The sequence below is a fragment of the Pimephales promelas genome, chromosome 7, assembly GCF_988280905.1.
Source record: "Pimephales promelas chromosome 7, fPimPro1.hap1.1, whole genome shotgun sequence".
In the NCBI taxonomy this organism is placed as follows: Eukaryota; Metazoa; Chordata; class Actinopteri; order Cypriniformes; family Leuciscidae; genus Pimephales; species Pimephales promelas.
Window position 1 is genome coordinate 37,885,372 of NC_142775.1, and position 23,237 is coordinate 37,908,608.

Here is a 23,237-nt window from a genome sequence, read left to right on the forward strand (position 1 = left end):
CTAGATTTGTTTTATATAAATTACAGACATGTCATCTGAGGACTATTTCTAATTGTTCTCAGTTGTTCTGCTTTATTACCAGACTCAATATTTGGCTCGTTCTTACATAGCTAGTAGAGCACGTTCACACATGCGCACTCTTCAAACACATTACTTCCAATCTTTTGAAAAACTAAAAGACGTAAATGACATTTGTATGTATTCTAAATAAAAGGCACTGGTTGTACTGAATGTCAGCTTGCTTATTTTGCTCAAGATAAGGATTTCCCAGATAGCAAACTGACATTGAATCAACGTGGAAATATGACATCGAAACAACGTTGATCTGACATTGTTTTGCTCATCGAATTAACGTTGAACCAACGTCAGACGCGTCATTCTTTCAAAACTAACGGAAAATCAACTTGAAATCAACGTGTTGTTTCAACGTTATGAAAGCAAACCAATTTTCGATTTTCATTTAGCTTTGAAGAATGCCGCGTCTGACGTTGGTTCAACGTTAATTCGATGAGCAAAATCAACGTTGTTTCAATGTCATGAGAGACGTCGTTTCCACATTGATTCAATGTCAGTTTGCGAATGTTCGTTGAAACGATGGTTTCGGGAAACACCGACTCGTCGAACTATGCTGATAACGACATAACTTGCGAACATAGTTGGCAAACGATGCTTTCGGGAAACGCACCCCTGATTTGGTTGTAAGTCAGTCCATTGAGTGAGTTTTTTTTTCCCCTGGTTCGATTAAGACAAGTCTCATAATCAAAGCCCTATGGAGCAGACTCACATTCTGACTAGAAGTATGACGAAGTCAGGCTAAGCTGTTTCAGTTTTCGACACCCTTGTCTGAACAAATTGATTTTACATTATGCAAATAGCTCCACTCCTCTCTTTGTCATCACCACACTTTCCAAAAGAGGCAGAACCACCCCCCATAACCACAAACAGTTCCAATCAGGAGCCATCATGTCAGGCCCAGGCACTTCAAGTGGTTCCCATTGCCTTGAGAGAAAAAAAAAACATTAAGTTTCCCAAGTGATGATGTGAAACTAAAAACCTCCAATAGCACTTAGCAAAAATGCCTCTGAATCACAAACTGTTCTCAGTAATGGATCTAACAGCCTGTATTCATTGACACCTCCTCTCAGATTATAATGCATTTCTTTTTAATACTGATTCTACGCGATTAGAACAGAAAAGAGACTGAACATTAGAGAAAAACAACAGACTATTTCACACGGTTAAAAGCCATTGTTGAAACATCTACTACTATGATATGATTATATTTCCTATACAGCCCCATTTTCAGAAACGTTGGGACATTTTGTAAAATGCAATTAAATCAAGAATCTGTGATTCATTATTTTCTTTGTACCACAAAAGTACAAAGAAAATATTTCCAATATTTTCACTGACTAACTATATATTCATTTTGATTTTGATGGCTGCAACACACTCCAAAAATAGTTGGGACAGTTAAGTTTACCACAGTCACATCACCTTTCCTTTTAATTACACATTTTAATCGTTTGAGGAGAACTCATTCAACAGATGTATAGCTTTCTCCTTGTGCAACAGTGATTCAAGTTGCATTTCATTGTGCATCTGAGGGCTCTAAGGTTACACACATTCAACAGAGGTCTCCTGCCTTGTCCGGCGCGGACTGAGATTTCTCTAGATTGCCTGAATTTTTTTTTACAATAGATAAATAGATAGGTAGATAGCAGAAAGTTTGTAATCTTGATTTTTGAATTGTTTTACAATTCTCTCGTGAAAGTCAGAAAGTGATCTTTTCTTTGCAAAGACTGAGTATTTGGTGGATGATTCTATTATACCCAATCACAACGATACCCTCACCTATTACCAGTTCACCTGCTTATTGGATGGTTTCAAAACATTTTAATTTGGATATTCTATAACCTTTTGACTTTTATTTTGCCTCTGTCGCAACTTTTTTTGGAGTGTGTTGCAGCCATCAAAATCTAAATATGTTTTACAGAAAACAATCAAGTTGAAAGCATTGGAAATATTTTCTTTGTAGTTTTAAATAAAGGTTAAAGAGGATTAACAAAGCACATTCTTGATTTTATTGCATTTTTACAACTATTCTGGAAATGCGGTTGCAATATACTACACACTACAATATAAATTGCCACTACGGGTGCTAAAATTACACTTGACTACATTTTACGACTAAGTAAAATCAAAATGGACCCATTTTGCTATTATAATTCACTGGTCTTTAAGCATGACTCAACCTGTAGTTATTATTTAAAACAGTGCATTAAGACTGTTATTAGGCATTAAACTGATCAAGAATGCAGGTAAAAATGTCAAAATTTATACATTTTAATAGAAGAATCATCTTCTCTTCAACCACCTGACTAAATGTCCGGTCAACTCAAGATCCAATCAATTCCAATCAAATGATTACGTCCCCTTCAGTTCTTACAGGAATATTCACTGAATAAATGCCTCAAATTATTAAAGAAGTAAAGGGTCGAACAGTTTTTGTGTCGTGTAATTAATTCTAGTCGATTTGCTAACTTCCTACAGCCATCACATGATCATTGTATGGATTAGGGCCCAAAAACAATTATTGACAGGAGAGTCGGGAGCTTTTCAGGACTGCAATTTGGATATTTGTCAGGTAGGGACATTTTTGGCGTATTATTCCATGAAAAACAAAGTGTTTTGTAGTCTACTACTAGCTACATTATAATGCTAGCACAGTTTCTCTCATCTTACGTAGCCCGAAGACAGCCTTTCTGACTGCCTGCCTGCCTTGGAGAAATACCTGATTTAATTTAAATCCGCGTCTCCTGGACTGTTCTGCTTAGCTGAGGTGGGCGTAACAGATTCAATATGCCTTATTCAATAAAATCTATCCTGCACACAATTTAAAGAGCGATTGTGAGATAATTTTGGTTGCTTTCAACATACACATGGCATCCTTCTCTTAACAAATGACCACTGTTATATTAGCTGCAGTCAAATAAAATCAAACCGATTTGAAAAATGAGTTTGCGAATCTGAGTTAATCGATTCCTGAGTCACAGACTTTGTCCAATCAACAATCATTAAGTCAAGTCAAGCCAAAAAACCGATGCACGATCTGAATAAAAAATTTAGAGTGCAGATTTGATAGATGGGGGAAAGTAAGTTTAAACTTGACGGTATGGTCGCTTTTGTCTCATCGTTACATCACGATAGTATTTTGAATAGATTTTTAAATGTATTTTTAATTTAAATTATTTTTTTAGTTTGAGCTAAATCGGAGCTAAAAACAAACTGGACCTGTACACATTGGGTTACAATAAGATAATAAAACATTATTATTATTTTACAATGCAGGATAAACAGATCACGTTCAAGGCTATGCCACGTGATGAGGTTTATTGAAATGAACTGTTCGAAAGAACCGATTCTTGGAGTCGGACTGTACGTAGTTCATTAAACTACATTCAGGTTTAGCAGTGTAGTAGCCTAAAAAAAATAAAATAATACAAGTTCGTATGAGCTGAATGAACTATTTTTATCTTGTGGCATCATCTCTTCCACCGCAGGTTCAATCAATCACTGGAAAAGTGGATTTCCAGGGCGTCAACCAGGGTTAGGACAGTTGACATGTCTTTCTCCAAAATAAATCCCACGGTGAATTGAATCTATTTCAAGATTATTGGCGTTTGAGCATTGCACTAATTAAATGCATTAGGACGGAGCGAGCTATAACAAAATGTTGTACGTTGAATTACAGCACAAAAACCGTGTCGCAGAGAAGAGGCCAGTGTGGACATATACAAATGGATGTCGGAAAACGAAACAAATCAATGCACAGATATGTAAATAACTTTTTTTTCATGCGCATCGGATGCGGTTATGACAACAATGACATACTGTATGCAGAAACTAAAAATATCACAACCTAAACTATTTACATAGGCCTAAAGGAAAAAAAACAACCGGAGTTGAATGTTCTTGTCAAGATTGCATACTCTCAAAGACCAACTGAATGAGAAAATCATCAAAAAACTAAGCATGTTATTGAGTTAAACTCAGGCAACATTTTAAAAATCCTTGCTAAACTAAACTCTTTTTATGCGTCAGGCATTGTATTGTTATTTGCATTTAATTATAACCCGAAGCATGTTTTCTTGATCATATTTGAATAGCTTTCATCAGCATTTCATGATCTACTCACCATCTTTCTGCAAAAAATAAAATAAAAATAAAAATCAGGGAATTTCTTCTAACATGAGGGAAAAAATAATCCTCGGCGTCCAGGAGCAAAACTTAATGCAGTGATCCAAGGTGGAGGAAAACATTCAGTGTGGGCAACTTTACCCAAGTAAGTTAGCCAGAAGAAAACTCCAAGGGATTTTTTTTAGCGAGAAATAAATTCGCAGAAGTCTGTGATGAAAAAGAGCGAAGTGCCTGAGATCCGAAGATGAGCGCTTCCGGTTATTCATTAGACCCAGAGCGAAATCACCGACCCCTACTATGACTGAGGAGGTTGAGCTTATGAATATTAAAGTACGAAGTGACAACGTTGCTTCGTACATCTTCTGTTGGCTCTGATGTTTTGCCTCGTGAGTATTAATTAGATTGTGTCGACGTTGCTTCTTAAACTTCCAATGGAGAACATTTGCTAATGAATGTTAAAAACTTGGCCTTCGCCATAGTAGGAATACTTAAAGATATTGACGGACACTGACGCCAGTACGACGGCAAAACGTCTCATAAAAAACGTCGCGGTTCATTTTTTCTCGGTTTAATTTTTGTCCGTGTAGCCTATTCTTTGTCACGAAAATGTTTGGTTTTTTGCCCCACCCTTTGTGTGTAGGCAATAACTTTGCTGTATTAGGCTAGCATACAAACATTTCATAGGCTAAACAAAAATTAAAGATTAGCATATTATATGTGTTTTCTCTGTACCATTAGATTCCAGCTGGGATAGTGTATTGTTTAAAGAGTTGAAGTAAAAAAAGACACGTTAAATTAAATGACATGTTTACGTTGTTGCATTTTTGTCGGTTTAACCGCTTTTTTGACATGGACCTTTTTCACAGACTGATGACGTACGTGTTTTCTTGGTTTTAACGGTCATCGGCATCTTAAATCCTGTAACGTTTATATATTTATTATAGGCCTTGGCCTACATATTTATTTTTCTCAATGTATGTACATTTACAACACCATACTTTGTATTATATTGTTCACCAAATATTAGAAAGAAACTAGTTAACGCTGCTGTGAGGGTTTGGGAGAGAAGGTAAGTTGACATCTCTCTTCTGACTCCCGTTATCAATCTCTTCTCTTTTGAAAGTTGCCAACTGTGGAGTTTATTGAAAAATATATAGTCTCTCATTCACCATAAAGGTTTACCCGCGTTTGAACTCTTAAACGTGAAAAAGGGATTAATTGTTCTCATATAAGTCGTTATAAGAAGCAACTTGTATTCAAAATCTGACAAGAATTTACTTTCAAATCATCCCACAGACGTCATTTTAATTGATTCATTTGGATTGCTTACTACACAATTTTGAACTTGAGTTCTTTGAGGTTTCATAAAATCTTGTAGGCTACTAGTTGATTAAAGCAAGTTTGTGAAGGTTTTAATCAGTTTCACAATAACTTGTCACAAAACGTCAGTCACACTGTTCAGAGAGAGGTCAGCGAAGCCGAATGGCGACACCTAGTGGATTAAACTTTAAACCTTAACATTTTATATTTATTAAAACAATATTGTGCATGGCTGCCAGAAATTCACTGTTTTGTCTGGTTGTCTTTCAGTGTTTTACCCACACATACATTAAAAATATACTTGCATCTCTTCAATTGGCTGTATTGTTATTTAATGTGTTTTCGGATTGTTCTGTTCATGAAACACTGGAAAAGTATCTTTCAACGAAATGTCAGTTGACAAACTCCCGACAATGTAAGCTGTGGAAAATTGTTAGTAATCTAGCCGCTTTATTCAGCTTTTTACAGCGGATGCCATTGGAAACACGGTAAGTCTATCCCTCACAGCCTCACTTTCATTCCTGTCATGGCGTTGCTCTGAATAAGGTCTATAGTGGGGTAGGATGTGACAACGAATCTCTTTTATTTGACATCAACTCACATAATCTGTAAATGTGTAGTCCATGTCCAAGGGAGTTGAATTCGTAGTAGACAAATGTGGCTACCGTGTATCTTGCACAAACAACCACTGAGTTACTGAGTTACTGATGATCCTGTAAAAAGTGTTACTTCCACCATTTATTATCTTCAAGAATAATTTCGATTTCACTTGAAGCAGAAGCGTATTTTAGCATAGCATAGCATAGTTAAGTATAAATAATGTTACTAAACAATGTATAATAATATACTCCAGTGTTCACAACTGATCTATCTAAGTTGTGCAGTTTTTGGTCTTGCGCTCAGAGTGTGGACTTGCGTCACGGGACAGTTGCTCAGCAGCACCAGACTTTCTGCAGGACACACACACACACACACCGACACCAAAACACTGTAAACTACAGCACATATGGCGTATGGTTAGAGCTTGCGTGCATCCCTATTTGTTTTAGTATCTATCTATCTATCTATCTATCTATCTATCTATCTATCTATCTATCTATCTATCTATCTATCTATCTATCTATCTATCTATCTATCTATCTATCTATCTATCTATCTATCTATCTATCTATCTATCTGTCTATCTGTCTATCTGTCTTATCTGTCCTTTCATCTATCTATATATCTATCTATCTATCTATCTATCTATCTATCTATCTATCTATCTATCTATCTATCTGTCTTATCTGTCCTTTCATCTATCTATCTGTCTTTCTGTTCATCTATCTATCTATCTATCTATCTATCTATCTATCTATCTATCTATCTATCTATCTATCTATCTATCTATCTATCTATCTGTCTATCTGTCTTATCTGTCCTTTCATCTATCTATCTATCTATCTATCTATCTATCTATCTATCTATCTATCTATCTATCTATCTATCTATCTATCTATCTATCTATCTATCTATCTATCTATCTATCTATCTATCTATCTATCTATCTATCTATCTATCTATCTATCTGTGCATAAGTGCAGTCACTTTCCATTATTTCAGCAGAAAGGGAGACTATTGAGCAAATGTTTGGCCAACAGCTATAATACGGTTTAACAGGCTTTGTGTGTCAAGCACAGATTAAGTTATTCATGCAGAAATAGCTTTTCCGATAGCCTGTAGCTGATGCTTAAACGCAAGAAGGGGCGTATTTTCATTCTGTGGGCGGACTGACTGAATCAGGTGGAGCACTTTTACTCCATAACATGTAGAACATCCATCTGGGACATCACAGAAGGATCGTTTTAATGGAAAACCACAAAAGAGAGAAAGATGGCACAGTTCAACAGGTGAGTTTGCACATTATTTGCTGATTGATGAATAATCATAAATTTGAGGTAAACTGAACCAACACATTCTCACCCCAAGGCGTCACCTTTGACCATGCTTCAATATTTGACGTTTTAGGCGCCCTTCAGCGTCACTTACATGACGCGATCCTACGGCGTCATCTAACAGACGCTAAAGGAAAGCGTCAGTTAGAGGACGCGGTTAGGTTTAGGTATGGGTTGGGGGTAGGGTACACGCGATCCTAGGGCGTCATCTAACTGACGCTAAAGGGCGCCTAAAGCGTCAGATATTGAAGCATGGTCAAATGCTTCCCAAGGCGTCAGTTAGGTGACGCCTTGGGAGTGAGAATGGGCTGACTGAACATGCTCCTGATGTGAGTTTTTGTCTTTTCAGATGGAGGATGACCGGGATTGTTTGTTGTCCTCAGATAAGGACACAGGGAAAAGTGGAACTAGCTCTATATCATCTGCCTCATTTAATTTCATCAATTCCATTATTGGATCCGGAATTATAGGTAATATTTTGTTGTTAATGGTAAAATAATTTGTTATTAAATATCAATTTAATAAATGCACTACCAGTCAAATTTTTAGACGCATCTAATCCAATATATTTTCCTCTTGATCTTAATAACTTTTTGACAAATTGGGTCATCTTTGCCTCAATAAACTCCTAATTACTGCGTATTAATAGTTACTAAGGTTGTTAAGTTTAAGTTTTTGGTTGGAATAAGGGATGTAGAATATGATTATGCAAAATAAGGCATTAATATATACTAATAAACTATCAATATTCTATTAATGCTAATAAGCAACTAACGAATATAGTGGGAATTGGATAAATTGTATTTTTTTATAGATATAGTTGTTTCAAAGCTAACATTATTAAGTGATGAGTTGGAGCATATAAAAGCCAGCCATACATGAACTCCTGAAGTGTTTAAAAAGCATCTCAGGAAGGTGGTTGAGAGCATGTCTAGCAAATAGTGTGGTATAATATAGAGTAAATCTGATTTGTTTAAAAAAAAAAAAATCTACATAATTCCCATAGTTTTGACGACTCTTGGTTAACAATAGTTTTGTCTTTTTATGTCTTGTCTAATTACTTTTAAACAAAACAGAATATTCCTAATAGCTATTAATACAATATATTTATAAAATACCTAAGACAAAAGCATGCTTAATGATTTGGATGCATTTGCGTTCATTATTTTCTCGCATTTGTGCATATTTTAATAGGTCAGTAGAAGAACTGGCTTAGATTCCACGCGGTACAGGATCATATGACTAGTGAACAGCCCCAGTCAGTTCACATGCTTCTGCTGCAGGAAAAAAAAGAAAAATATATATTTTTTTCTGGTCCAATGACATGGGATCCAGAAAAGGTCAGCATTACATTTGAATGCATATATGCATTCTTGGCGGTAGCTATTTCTGTGCTTTATCACCTGCCTTATCAGAGGGAAAAAACAAATCTAGTCAGCTGATCTTTCCCACTACCCTGTAGAGGAGACTGGGGCTAGTTATCACATTTATGTGAATAGTTTCATGGATTCTTTAATGTATATGAAATATTTGGCTTCCAAAAATTGTGCTATAGTGTTCAACAAGTCCTTCACATCTCTGGTCTCTTGGTTTCATTGATCTAGGTTTACCGTATTCTTTGAGTCAGGCTGGTCTCCCAATGGGTCTTCTACTGCTTTTTCTGGTTGCCTTTATCACAGGTATGCACTGCAAATGTTCATTCCCTATGGTACAGGAATGCATCTTGATGATAATCATCTGTTTTTTAAAATACTTGCATGCACTGGTTACAAAGAAAGCCTAGAATAAAGTTGTGGGGATAGTTTAACTATATATATATATATATATATATATATATATATATATCCCATCATGATTTGATACGATTTTTTTCTTTCTGCAGATTACTCCATCATTCTGCTGGTCAGAGGAGGAAATCTGTCTGGCACTCAGAGTTATCAGTCTCTGGTTCAAAGCACATTTGGCCAGATAGGATATTTGATCGTGTCAGCTCTGCAGTTTCTTTACCCATTCATCGGTAATCACAGACATCTGTGCTTGTATTTATATTGTGAGGTGAAGTGACATTTAGAAGAAAATGATTGCCTTTTATTGTGTCCCACATATAGCAATGATCAGCTACAACATCATCACAGGTGATACGCTGACCAAAGTGTTTATGAGGATCCAAGGAGGTGAGCTGGTTATCACATTTACTTTTTTACAGGGGTCATCAGATGCAAAAGTCACTTTTATATGGTGTTTGCATAGAAATGTGTCTTTGCAGTGTGTGGACACAATTTATTTTCATTATATGGCTCATTGTAATTTAATGTGACATGCATCGAAACGGGTCGCAGTGAACAGAGCTGTTTTTGAGGAGGTGAAAAGGGTGTTGTTTTACACAACCATTGAGAAATTTTTACCAAAGTATGTTACAAGCTTTACATGAAGACCCTACACTCTTTGAAGAAAAGGTTCTATAATATAGAACCTTAAAAGGTTCTGTCAGTGCTACGTATTTGGAACCCCTAAAAGGTTCTATACACTCTTAAAAAAAGGGTTCCTCTGGGTTCTATATAGAACCCTGGGGTTCCATACTTGGCCAATAGAACCTTTTACCAAAAAATGGTTCTATATAGAACCATTTTGGAGTTCTATATATGAAGCGGGGGATGGAACCATTTCTGGTTCTAAATAGAACCATTTCTTCTAAGAGTGTAAAGAATCATACCAACTTGTGGAAATGGGCATCCGATGACCCCTTTAAGCGGGGCATAGGATTCCCCATACATGTGCCTTATAGGCATAATTGATATGCAAATGTGGATTATTTTGTGTTAATATTTCAGGTTTTTATAGCAACTGTTATTCTGCTTGGTTTTAATTAGCGCTTTTTTTTTTTTACTCTAAAGTTTAGAGTTACAGTATATATTCATAAAACATAGTATATTAGAAGTAAAGTACAATGTATAAGTATAATAAATTCATCTTGGCTCTAAATGTCTTGTGTCCATGGTTTGAAAGGCCCCCTTAAAAAAATTAGTCGCAGTTATTTCTCTGTGAACCCATTGATAAAGGCAGAATCTTGACTTTTTTTGTGTGCTCTTTGTTTTTTCCAGTTGGTCCCGGAAACATTCTTACAGATAGACATTTTGTAATTCTGATGTCCACTCTTCTATTCACGCTGCCCCTGTCTCTCTATAAAGACATAGCAAAGCTGGGAAAGGTTGAGTATTACCAACTATTCACTGTGCTCTTTTCTTTTTTTCTAATATAATCACTTGTGATCTGTAGCTTTAAGGGAATATTTCACCCTAATATCTGTCATTCGCCTGTTATGTATTTTCAAACATGTATTTTGCTGTATTTCTGTGGAACACAAAAGGACAATATTTTCATACAACAGCTTTTCATAGTGACTGTGTCTGATTACCTACATCAGGCTCTAAAACTGACCAAAAAAAACACAATTACATTAAGTTTTATAAGGAGAGTCCATATGACCTGTGTGCTATTTTGAGGTATTTGAAGCCAAGGTGTTGTTGTGCTCCACAGAAAAATAACATCATGGAAAACATGAATATTTTTATTTTGGGTGAGCTATTCCTTTAAAGAGCGATTTCACCCCAAAAAAACAAAAAACAAAATGATGTCATTAATTACCCACTCTCATGTCGTTCCAAACCTGTATGACTTTCTCTTTCCGTTCAATTGTTTTTGATGAAATTGGAGAGCTTTCTGTCCCTCCATTGACAACCTACAGTATATGCAACTACCACTTTAAACTCTCCCTGCTCTTTTCCAGGTATCTTTATTGTCCATGCTCTTGACTTTTGCCATCCTCATCACAGTGGTCGTGAGAGCTGCGACACTAGGACCACAGATGTATAAAATCCCTCTTCCCGTCTGTGTGCATTCATTCACACCGTCCACCATATGCTCGTGTTTGCTGACCGCAGCTCAGGATAATGATTTACCCTTTTAAATACTCATTTCTGAGAAATGATCTCAATGGGGGTTTTTTTTTATTTGTTATTTGATTTTCCATCACATTTTTGTCTCTGTGTAACAAGGCATATAGTGACACACTCCAGTGAAACAATACACACGTTTTGTGATGCTTCAGTTCATAAGGAAAACACCTAACCCGTGTGAACCCAGAACAAATATGTGATTTTCACCTAGCAGATGATTAAACAGGCAAAAAAATCACTATAATACTGTTTTCTATAGTATTAGAGTATTAGGGACGTGACTGATTCTTTTGTGGCATGCTAAAAAGTAACTAATTATATTGCATGGGCATGCACAAACATTAAACAATATTTATACAATTAATTCCTAGCTTTATGTGTTTACTTACACTTTTTTTGTCCACAGACCTGCATCAGATGATGCATGGGTGTTTGCACGGTGGAATGCAATTCAGGCAGTTGCTGTCATGTCTTTTGGTGAGGTTTTACATACACCTTTCTTCATCAGTGTGGTCAGAGATGAGCATTCTCAACGTTTTCAATTGAAAAACTTCTCTTTTTTTCAGCTTTTATCTGCCACCATAACAGCTTCATGATCTATGGGTCACTGCAGGAGCCCACGTTGAGCAGCTGGTCTCTTGTCACGCATGTATCTGTGGGCTCAGCTGTGCTGGTCAGTGTTGTCTTTGCAGCTGCAGGTTATGCAACTTTTACTGGTTATACACAAGGTAAATTGTTGTAAATCCTGGGTCACAATATCGGCACCTATTACTTTGATAAATATGTTATGCACTGAAAGAACCAGAACACGATTACGTTTTCCTGTTGTGTTAAGGTGATATATTTGAGAACTACTGCAGGAATGATAACTTGGCTACATTCGGTCGATTCTGCTACGGTGTCAGTATAATCACCACGTTCCCTCTGGAGTGCTTTGTTACCCGTGAGGTGAGATAATTTAAACTTTTTATATCGGGTGAATCTTCAGCTAGGGGAACTTTTGGCTACTTGATAGCTTGTAAAAACAAAAACATTTATCACGTCCTTATATTTTTCCTTCAGAACCTTCAAGTTGATTTTCCATCATAATCAAATATATATTGTTCTCTATATTACTTGTGATGGGAATGACATCAGTATTGGGGACAGTGATTCTTTGACAAATAAAATTAAAACAAGTAAAATTTATAAACATAAATACCAAACTAATTGAATGTGTCAGGGTTATTATAGTTAACTGAAACTAACTTAAACACCTAAAAAAAAAACTAAAACCATAAAATACAATAAAAATAAAGTGAAATAATACATGTGTACCAGTTGTTTATTTATTATATTTCAATTTGGTTTAACTTGATGTAGTTGATTGTTAACTTAAAAAAAAAACACGGGTTTGTATGGTTTGCATATTTGTTTATGTGTACTTATGTAGATGCATGAATGCAAGTTATTTAGTATATATTAGTATTAGTATATATACAATTAGTATATATAGTATATATATTAGTATATATACCATATCTTTTTGTAATTATAGATATTCAGATTATTGATTGATTGTATTGTCTATTTTTGTTATGCATTTTGTCTCAATTTCTGTTGCTCCTATAACACCTTAATTTCCTCTCTTGGATTAATAAAGGAAGTCTAAGTCATAATTAAAAACGAATTTTAAAAAACATATAAAAATCATATCTCAATTACACGAAAATAACACTGGTTCCTATGGCAAAAAAACGTATAGCATTTTTATAATTCATTAAAAAAGGAAAGTTAAAATCATTTTTTGCAACACATTGTCAAAATCTTTAGACATTTGCAGAGCTTTCTGTATGCCATTTACACTCATCTTGACTCTTTAATGACAATGCAATGTTTAAAATTAATTTTAAAGTCCGACATACTTAACTTGATTGTTTTAGTATTTGTTTAACTTACTTTAAATTTGTTCCTTGATGGTGTCCAGGTGATTTCCAATGTCTTTTTTAAAGGAGAACTCGGTAACATCGTCCATTTCATCATTACCGTGGTGATCATATCAGCAGCGACTGCCATATCCCTCTCATATGACTGCCTGGGTATTGTACTGGAACTAAATGTGAGTTTTTCTGACAAGATATGTGGTTAGCAACAGTAGTTGATGTTGCTGGTCAGTCACATTCAGAGATGTCTGTAAATCTTGTGTCTGTTTTTCCATCTCTTTCAGGGTGTTTTGAGTGCTATACCTCTCATGTTCATCTTCCCCGCCGCCTGCTTTCTGAAGCTCTCGGATGACCGCTGGTTTCGTGGGGAAAACCTCATTCCCAGCATCATCCTGGCGGCAGGTGTTTGTGTTATGATAATCGGCTTAGTCATGATGGTGCTCTTCCCTCAGGACTGTTCACACGGAGCAGAGATGTTCTACTGTACCGTCTCCAACACCTCAGTTCCCAGCACCACTTCACCCAGTGTGCTGCAGTTTATGAACACCACACAGAGTGCCAGCACTTTCTGACTTAAATCTATTTTACTGGAATCATATTATATGCTGTTTTCTAGTGATACATTGTTGTTACAATTGTTATATTAAAGAATGTACATCATAAAAAGGCTACAATATATATTTTACTTAAAAAAATGTGTTATTGTGATTAACTGTCAGTGGCATATTTTCAATATACAGTCCCTCCAGGATTTCACGATTTTTTTTGTGATTTTTGCGATCAAAATGACTGATTTTGTGGTGGTAATTTCCAAAAATTTGTGAAAAAATTTGCGACATTTATATATAATATTTACCATAATAGTTATAGGTCTATCTGCATACCCGCCACCACTAATTTTAAGTTAAAGTATACAGTATGTGCATGTTCTAAGTCTTTTCAACCCATACAGTAGCTTGCCTTTATTATAAGGAACAGACCCAAATTTAAGTTGATTCACTGATAATTTTTCCTCTTTGAACCTTAGCTAAACGAGGTGTGCCAGTTTGAATTACTGCAATGAAAGAAATTAAGCCTTCACTGCCATAATCAATCTGTTTCATAAACAAAGTAAAAGATAACAACGGAAAGCTGCATATTTGCGAGTTATATGGAGGTGTTTATTGATTTCAGCCACTATTTTGTTGTTGGATTGATTTTTATTAAAACTATTTTTATTTATTTATTATTATTTAAAGGTATAGTTCACCCAAAAAAGGAAGATTCTGTCATAATTTCCTCACCCTCATGTTGCTTTACGGTACAACTGTATGAGTTTATTTGTTTTGTTGAACAAAAAAAAAATATATATATATATTTTAAAGGACGTTGGCAACCAAGGTTCTGTTCTACATTTACTTCCATACAGTAGGCTAGTATGAAAACAAAATAATTGGGGACCAGAAACTGTTTAGCCAACATTCTTAAAAATATAATCTTTTGTCTAACCGTAAAAAAAAACGTATAGGCTACATGTTTAAAACAACATTTTTCCCTATAGGCCTACGATTGGATATGAAACGCTAGGCCTATTAGTCTCAAGATTATTCAGTTTATTCAAAAACATATTTGAGCTGTCTCCCCAGGATGTTATGGAAATGTTATGACTTTTAGAAAAAGAAGATCCCCCTGTGTTTGTCTGTAGTTGGGTTAGGTTTAATTGGTCAAATAACCTTAGTGTGTGTGGGAAGTGTGGTGTGCCGCCTTTGGCTAACCGGAGATACGTTATGAAACTTGACTCGCAAACAAAATGACTTGAAATTCATAAGCAATTAAATTGAGACTTCATGTCGACCGCAATTTCGCTACTTTGTGAATAATAGGCTATGTAAACATAATAGTTTACCATATAATAGCACGACACTCCAAACGGAGTCTGTCATGTATTTTGACGACCTCTTTGCTTATAAACTCCTGTATTGTCCATAAATGCTTGCTTGACAACAGCTGACTCTGAGCAGTTAATCTGAAAAATATATTGACCCTTTATATTTTCCCTTTTTTTAAACTTTGACTTTTCAAATTTCCGGTTCTCAGAAGCGGAAGTCGTTTCGTGTTCCCATTTGCTGAAATAGCAAAAGCAAAACTCCACAAAAGTATTTTCACAACTTTCAAAAGGAAGAAAAATATAGAGGGAGAATGATAACGGGTCAGAAGACAGAAAGACGTCAATTTGACTGTCACTCCCACAAACGCCGTGTAAGAAACACTCTCACAGCAGCGTTCACTAAGCCTGTTGTCATTTGATGCAAGGTAATGTAATTACAAAGTATAATGTTATAAATGAACATACATTAAAGAAAGATAAAATAAATAACTGCAGGATTTACTAAAACGCGTCATCACAGTCGGGGAAAAGGTCCACGCTAAAAGCACGAGGCCAAAACAAAAGCACGAGACTTTTTTGAGTCTTCTTGACAAACGTGACAACGTCTATTACTATTTTATGAAATATTTCTCATGGGATATTCTTCAGAAACTCTCCTTTAATGTATGAGCATACATCTTTTAAACGACATGAGGGTGAGTATAGTGACAAGAAATGTAATCTTGGTGAAGGCGTCTGAATAATAGAGAAATAAATAACGTACTACAGCATTTCTATCACTAGATGTCGCTATTTTGCCATTTTTGGTTCGCCACGTCAAGTGTAGGCTAAATCTAAAATCTTCCATGACCAAATGTAGCCTACTTAATGATCATCCTTTAGTTTACACCATTGGCATGTCAATTAACATTTTAGTAATATATCATAATGATACTTATGAATGAATTATGCTGTGTTTGAGAAGACTGTGGAAGGCTCTCGCATGGCATTACTGTACGTAGGATTATTAGAGCACATTCACTGCTTTGTTGGGACTTTTCTTGTCGGGGGGGACACATACATTTGTAAATCCGGAGTGTGAACAGTCGTGAAGATGGGAGTAACTGTAACTCATCGTGTCATGACTTGAATATGCGAAGTGCCGTCTTCCCTCGGTTAAATAGGAACAGAGGAGCGTCTGTTGACAGGGGGAGGACTTTGGAAAATATGGTGGGAGTTGCAGAATTGTAATGGGGTAACGGGACAGAAGTGGTGCTGGGACCAAGAAGGAGTGCTTTAAGTCTGCTGAAACGCTCCAAAACGTGCTGAAGTTGTTGTTGATGATGGTGTTTTGACGAGACTGATGACAGTTGACAGCCGCGCAAAACTTCAAAGGCGATCAAGGTAACGTTACGTTCGTTGCGTCATTCTCATTCAAACTAGTATGACCGATTTATTCGTGAAGCACAACATGAGTTATGGATACAAAATGCCGAAATTGCTTCCCAGTGATGACTTACTGTAATTTTATTTTTTCTTTTGCTTAAAGTAAGTTGAGTCTGGATATTCGAACTTGGGTGGCACAATCACACCGGCTAATTTGTTAAAAACGAATTCGTTTTTTCAACATTTTTTTTTTTTTTTTTTTTTTTTTTTTAGAGAAATAGTATTTCTTTTTATTATTATTATATATATATATATATATATATATATATATATATATATCGTTTTTATAATTGCATGATGATGTTTTTTGACATTTTCTTGACAGTTGACAGCTGCCTGTTTCATATAAAATTAGTTTTCAAAATGTTATTTTCCATAAGACAAAACTGCAGGGGAATCACTGGCCGATTAGTTAATTTGCAAGTAAGTTTTTGGTTAAATAATAATATTATGTTGAGGTGTATATTATTCACGTTTGAACCACATCACTAGACTAAATTGGATTTTTTAAATTTTATTTTTTATTTAACAGTCAGACATACATACAAACAAACCAACATAGTGCAGTAGTGAGCAATCTTGTAAATCCATAATTCCAGCAGTGACAAGAGTGTTTGATCTAAGTGTGTATGTGAGCGGGTGTGAGTGTGGGTATGTGTGTGTGTGTGTATGCGTAAACATAGTAACCATTTATTATTTATTACCATTGTCATTACAATAACCATCCCACTCCCCAAAAAATTGGATTTCTAAAATGGACTAAAAATGGATTTCTTTGTGACAGCCAGTAAATATCCTCCTCGGGAACACACAAAAAAATCAAAAATAAATCAAACTTCCTAAGCTGGTTTGCTGGTCTGGAGTGGTTTAAGCTGGTCTTCCAGCTAAAACCAGCCCATAGACCCAAGTTGGGAGAGCAGCAAACCAGCTAGTCTGGTTTAAGTTGAAGATGTTTGTTTTTTCAACAAGGGAACCTGCCCATTATTGACAATTCGGCATGAAGAACCACCTTCTCCAAAACTGACTCGTCGAGTTTAACCTCTTAATCTGTCAGCACTCCCTTTGAGCCACGAGTGAGTAGTGTTTGCTTTCTGTTCCTCAGTGCCAGGGTCAGAGCCATGCAGGCCGCGGCAGGGATGGATGGCAACGCGCACAGCCGACCGCCTGACCGAAGGTACACCGTAAGCACTAAAAGATTTACTCCTTAACTCTGGGTTTGAGTATTTGTGTTGTTTATCTTTAAATATGCTTGTTTGTCTCGATATCTTCGATTTTTTTTTTCGTTACAATGGCGTGCAATTGTAAGACTGGAAAAACTGGTTAAAGAGAAAATATCTGACCAGTGGCCTCTAAAGACAAAAGGCATTGCTTGCAAATTAACATTTGACACCCTACCCCCTATTCTCTGAACATCTTATCTGCATCTTCTCTCTTTCACTCTCTCAGTCAATGATACTGAAAACTCACACACGAATATGGTTTTAATCTGAATCAGATAATCTTTAAGGATTGTTTAGAATCATTTTGATGGTCTCAGGGTGACTGGTAATAATGTCTCATTCCCAAAGTAATAAAAGAAAAGGTAATAAGGTTTTTAAGAAGTTTAGGAATCACAGTCACACAAAGGAGTGTGGTCTTTGAGTTAACACCTTCTGCCTTGTTGTCTGAATGCAAATTACAACCAAGCAAATGGTCTGCCCCCGATAAACATGGTAGGGGGATTCAGTAACTTTCCATTGAAACCTGGTGATTAACATATCAGGTATAGGTCTGGCTATGTAAAGGGTGCAGCGGGAGAGTTCGAGGCTGCTTTCTGTATTCAGATCAGCCCGTGATGTTGTGTCTTCAAGGCTCAGCTCATGTAATATGTTGGGTAAAGTTCTTTGTTCTTTGAAACATTTAATGGTTTGCTCTGATTATCTTGTGGAATTCTAATGATACATTTACCTGACATAATAAATTGTTATATTTGGCTATTCTAACAGACTTTGACTTTATTTTCATTAGAGTTAAAAGGAATAGTCAAGTATTAACGTATTTAATGATGCACAGATATCATTGATAAACCCTTTTCATTTTATGGAGTCAGATGAAACGAGTTAATAGATTAAATGTATTGCATTTAATTAAAAAACACTTTGCTTGGAAAAGACGGAACGCGCTTGAAACCTTCACCACGAATCGAATTCCGCAATTTGGGTTGATTTCGTGGCCCTTTTTACACAATCAATGTAGGTTAAGAGTTTCCTCTAAAGTTTTGACGTCAAACAGATTTTTAATGTTATTAAATATGTTTGTGCTGTTCAACATGATGTCACTTCCTTGAGGATGATGTCATCAACTAGCTTTTGTTAGTAAAAGGTATTCTGCTGAACTAGGCTATGAATTGATTATCGATAAAAACATTTTGCATTACAAGCACAGTTGTGTACAGTAAGTTTGGATATTTGAGTCTGTAGGAAAGTGTAATGAAAGGTTGTAATACTACTAATGCATGTGTGTTTGTTTTTCCGTATTGTGGATTTAAAGATTATGGGGGGAAAGTTAGTACAATTTTTCCTGCAAGATTTTCCAGTTTTCAAGCATTCATTGCACATGCATAATGTGACATCTGGCATAAGCGATTTTATGTACAGTAGAAATAAATGTATGAATGCAATGCATTGGACAGGATTGACATTTGTGTGATCTGTCACTGTAGACTGGGCTGTTTATGAGTGAAGATTTAGACATTGTGTGCTTGTTTATAAGACAGTCTCTGTTGTCGCAGGCATTGCCTCGACCTTTGACTTCGGTGCATTTCCGGCCTGCAGAGCAGAGCTGAGAAACGCTCTTGGACACATGTGGAGGTCATGGGAAATGAACTTTAGGGGAGGGGGAGTGAGTCTCTTACAAAATTCTCCTGGTTAATTTCTTTGCTGGGGAAATGAGGATGTAATTGCATTTGTTACTTTACCGGACAAGAGTCGTCTAGCGAAGAACAGGGTCTACCGTTTTCATTTCCCTCTTAGATAAGACTGGAGATTACTAGAAAAATGGTTGCTGCAGTTTGTTAATTTGACCTCGGAGCGAAATTGTAGTTATCTGGTGTAATAATCCATCACCCTAGCAACCACCAGAACACCCTAGCAACACCATAGCAACCACCCAGATCACCCTAGCAACTTCCTAGCAACACCATAGCATCCACCTAGAACACCTTAGCAACTGCCTAGCAACACCATAGCAAACACACAGAACACCTTAGCAACTGCCTAGCAACACCCTAGCAACAGCCTAGAAATCCCCTAGTAACCACCCAGAACACCCTAGCAACCGCCTAGCAACACCCTAGCAACCACCCAGAACACCCTAGCAACTGCCTAGCAACACCCTAGTAACCACCCAGAACACCCTAGCAACCGCCTAGCAACACCATAGCAAGCACCCAGATCACCCTAGCAACTGCCTAGCACCACCATAGCAACCACCCAGAACACCCTAGCAACCGCCTAGCAACACTACAGCAACCACCCAGAACACCATAGCAACCGCCTAGCAACACCATAGCAACCACCCAGATCACCCTAGCAACCACCATAGTATCTATCTATCTATCTATCTATCTATCTATCTATCTATCTATCTATCTATCTATCTATCTATCTATCTATCTATCTATCTATCTATCTATCTATCTATCTATCTATCTATCTATCTATCTATCTATCTATCTATCTATCTATCTATCTATCTATCTACTATGAGATTACTGGAAAAATGGTTGCTGCAGTTTGTTAATTTGACCTCGGAGCGAAATTGTAGTTATCTGGTGTAATAATCCATGTCTGTGGGGGCAATACTACAGTCTCAGAATCAGAAGACTTGGACGGACGTTTAAAATACACAAACCAGACACAGAACTGGTCCCTGAAAACCACATGAGGCCGATTAGCCGTCTGTATCATGAGTGAGGAGATCTCCATGTGCATTAGCGTCAAATATGATCTTTATTAACACACTTTAAGTAAGACTTTAAGACTTTGGAAATTTGTGCTCCACGGGTTCAGATTTAGCTAGCAAAGGATGATGTCAGCTGAAAGCTTTCCAATGGCTGGAAGCATTTTCTATGAAATCGGAGAGATATTTTCCAGCACGTTCTCATGACTCTCTTTTTCTGCATTAATATATCTCTCTCTCACACACACACGTTACCTCTCCCACGATGCTATGAGCACATCCCTGCGCTATTGTGATTTGAATCAGAGGTGTGTGTGATATTTTGAAGGGTTTTTTTATATTTGAGCTTTGATTTTGCACCCAGCATCATTTGATTCGTGTTGTCGGTGGGGGTTTACAGTGGGAACGTTTTGTTGGGTTTAACAGCGTGACTCTTAACCACACAGAAGTTGTTGTGTAATTCGGGAGCTGGATTCTGGTTTCTCTGGCACTGCAGGGCATCAGGCCATCAACCGTCGTACAGTATGTCTGTGGTGCAACTCTGTTTAGAAATCCAAAATTTCCAGCCTTTTGCCAAGTTACACAATTGATTTGCACTGTTTTTACATGAGGTGTCCAAAAAACACGAGTTTGATTTCACTCTATTCCCCTGCAGGTCTCTTTGCACGTTGTATTTTTGGGGTCTGCATCGGTCTGGCTAAAAATATAGTTTTTCAGTCAATCGCAATCTCCATTTGAAACCATGAAACACAACCAGTGTTGTCTGATTCACGAATGCATTATTTAATTTTTATATAAAATAGTTAAAAAAAAACTATTTTTATTGTTTATACTTTAACCCTTATGCTGCATTAGGGACATTTTTGGTCTTTTGCAGTTTAATTTCTTTGACCATTTTGGCTGTTTTAATGCAAATGGTATGAAATTTGGCAAAATTGTGACTTTTTGGATACATGTAAAAAATGTGATCCCATTTTGCAAAATATGTATAACACACACTGTGTAGATCAAATAGTAACACTCAGCACCATAAAGACCAAAAATGGCCCATTGAAACCCATTAAAACGTTGTTTAAATCTGAGGCTGTCAGTAATACATAAAACATGATTTTTGCACAAACATCCTTTCATTTTGAAGCAAAAGCATTATATTTGCATTATATAGTGTATTCCACCAGATGACGTCACTACATATTTATTCCCTATGGGTGGAAATGCACCTTATTTTAGGCAATAGGCAGTGTTTAATAGGTGGCCATTTTTGGTCTCTAACGCGCTAAGTGGGATTTTTTGCAAAGTGGGACTGTGATAATCCAAATCTAAAGTTTTCTCTTTGCATTTAGTTTATTGAAAATAATTGAATTTTTGTGTTTTTTCCTCTTATACAAATCGATGGTTTCGCAAACAAAACTGGTAATTAAAGGGTTAAAATCCTGAAATTGAATACATTTTTGGTAGTTATGATGAGGACTGATGCTGGTTAAAAGATTTAACTTGGTAAAAGTGGAAAATAATAATAATATATAATATTTTAGGCAATGTTTAATATGTGGCCATTTTTGGTCCTTAATGCACTCAACGGTGTTAAAAATCTAATGCAGCACAAGGGTTAAATATGGCATAGTGTACTGTGAATATTGTTGGTTCCTACGACAAAAAAGATGAGGAAAAAGACGTCTGATAAATGAATAAATTATGTAATGTAATGGGCTCTATGCACGGCGGTATTTCCGGTGAAGGTGTAAGGATGCTCGATAACTTCCGCCGATCGTAGAGTCCGACGCAATATTGAATTTTATACTCCATGGTTATACTAAGAAAACGTTAGTCACAAAAACAGATAAAACAGACACCCCTCACTGTGTTTATGCTTCTTTTTAAAATTATATTAAATAAACATAACTATGTATAAAATTACATCTAAACGTATGTACGTTTCGTTTCAAAGACGGGAGGACAGTAAATTTTGAAGACTCTGCCATAATCCCGTTTTCCTCCGCTTTAATCTCCCCAACCGGAAATGGACAAGCATCCTTGCGTCAAATGAGGAATTTATGCGTGCATATAGCCCATTAAACACTACCTAAGCAGTGAGATAGTATTTGTATAAGAATAAAGAAGCAAAATGGACTTTACAACTGACAAATACTCAAATAAATCAGAATCGAGTCCCCGTGCAAGACACTTAACCCCTAGTTGCTCCAGAGGCGTGCGACCTCTTACATATATAGCAATTGTAAGTCGCTTTAGATAAAAACGTCAGCTAAATGAATAAATGTAAATGTAAATAGAATCAAGAGTTTTTATATCTCACACTGTCGGTCAAATCTGATTGTGTATCCAGTTGGAATTGGCTTTATGCACAGCTGCACTACTTCCTGAACTTAAGCCAGCTCCTTGTTTCCTGTCTGCCATTATTGGACAAATTGATTAATTCAGGTGTGCCTGACCTCAGTAGTCATGGCAACAATAATCAGACACACCTGAATTAAAGGAGAACTCCGGCTAACAATGAACCTTTGCTCTAATAAAACATCGGTACCAAGTCAATCGTTCTCTGAGATTTGTTTTCATGATAATCAAATGTAAAGAGTTTTATCTCTAAAAACTGTTTAGCGTATAATGCTAGTAATGGGGGCATTGACTAAGTAAAAAGAAATCACTACTTTATACC

At 36.3% G+C, this 23,237-nt stretch overlaps 2 protein-coding genes across 5 annotated transcripts in view; both read left to right on the top strand.

Moving 5' to 3' along the window:
• The first annotated feature begins 6,997 nt into the window (after positions 1 to 6,997).
• slc38a11 (solute carrier family 38 member 11) lies at positions 6,998 to 14,655 on the top strand. The gene is made up of 12 exons (XM_039683168.2): positions 6,998 to 7,409; positions 7,804 to 7,924; positions 9,059 to 9,133; positions 9,337 to 9,471; positions 9,563 to 9,628; positions 10,556 to 10,662; positions 11,242 to 11,321; positions 11,817 to 11,887; positions 11,977 to 12,138; positions 12,246 to 12,358; positions 13,377 to 13,508; positions 13,617 to 14,655. Exons 1-12 carry the CDS (start codon positions 7,368 to 7,370, stop codon positions 13,902 to 13,904), a joined length of 1,392 nt encoding a protein of 463 aa, XP_039539102.2. The 5' UTR covers positions 6,998 to 7,367; the 3' UTR covers positions 13,905 to 14,655.
• Positions 14,656 to 15,571: 916 nt separating this feature from the next.
• The window catches only part of cobll1b (cordon-bleu WH2 repeat protein like 1b), a 66,309-nt gene continuing 58,643 nt past the window's right edge, over positions 15,572 to 23,237 (top strand). The window contains exons 1-2 of one of the 4 annotated variants that reach the window (XM_089133435.1): positions 15,572 to 15,624; positions 17,727 to 17,798. In XM_089133435.1, the coding sequence (XP_088989561.1) occupies positions 17,743 to 17,798 (56 nt within the window). In that variant the 5' untranslated portion in view covers positions 15,572 to 15,624; positions 17,727 to 17,742. Of the gene's footprint in view, positions 15,625 to 16,333; positions 16,583 to 17,726; positions 17,806 to 23,237 lie in introns of those variants that run through there. The other 3 variants (XM_039683503.2, XM_039683502.2, XM_089133436.1) reach the window with 3 other exon arrangements.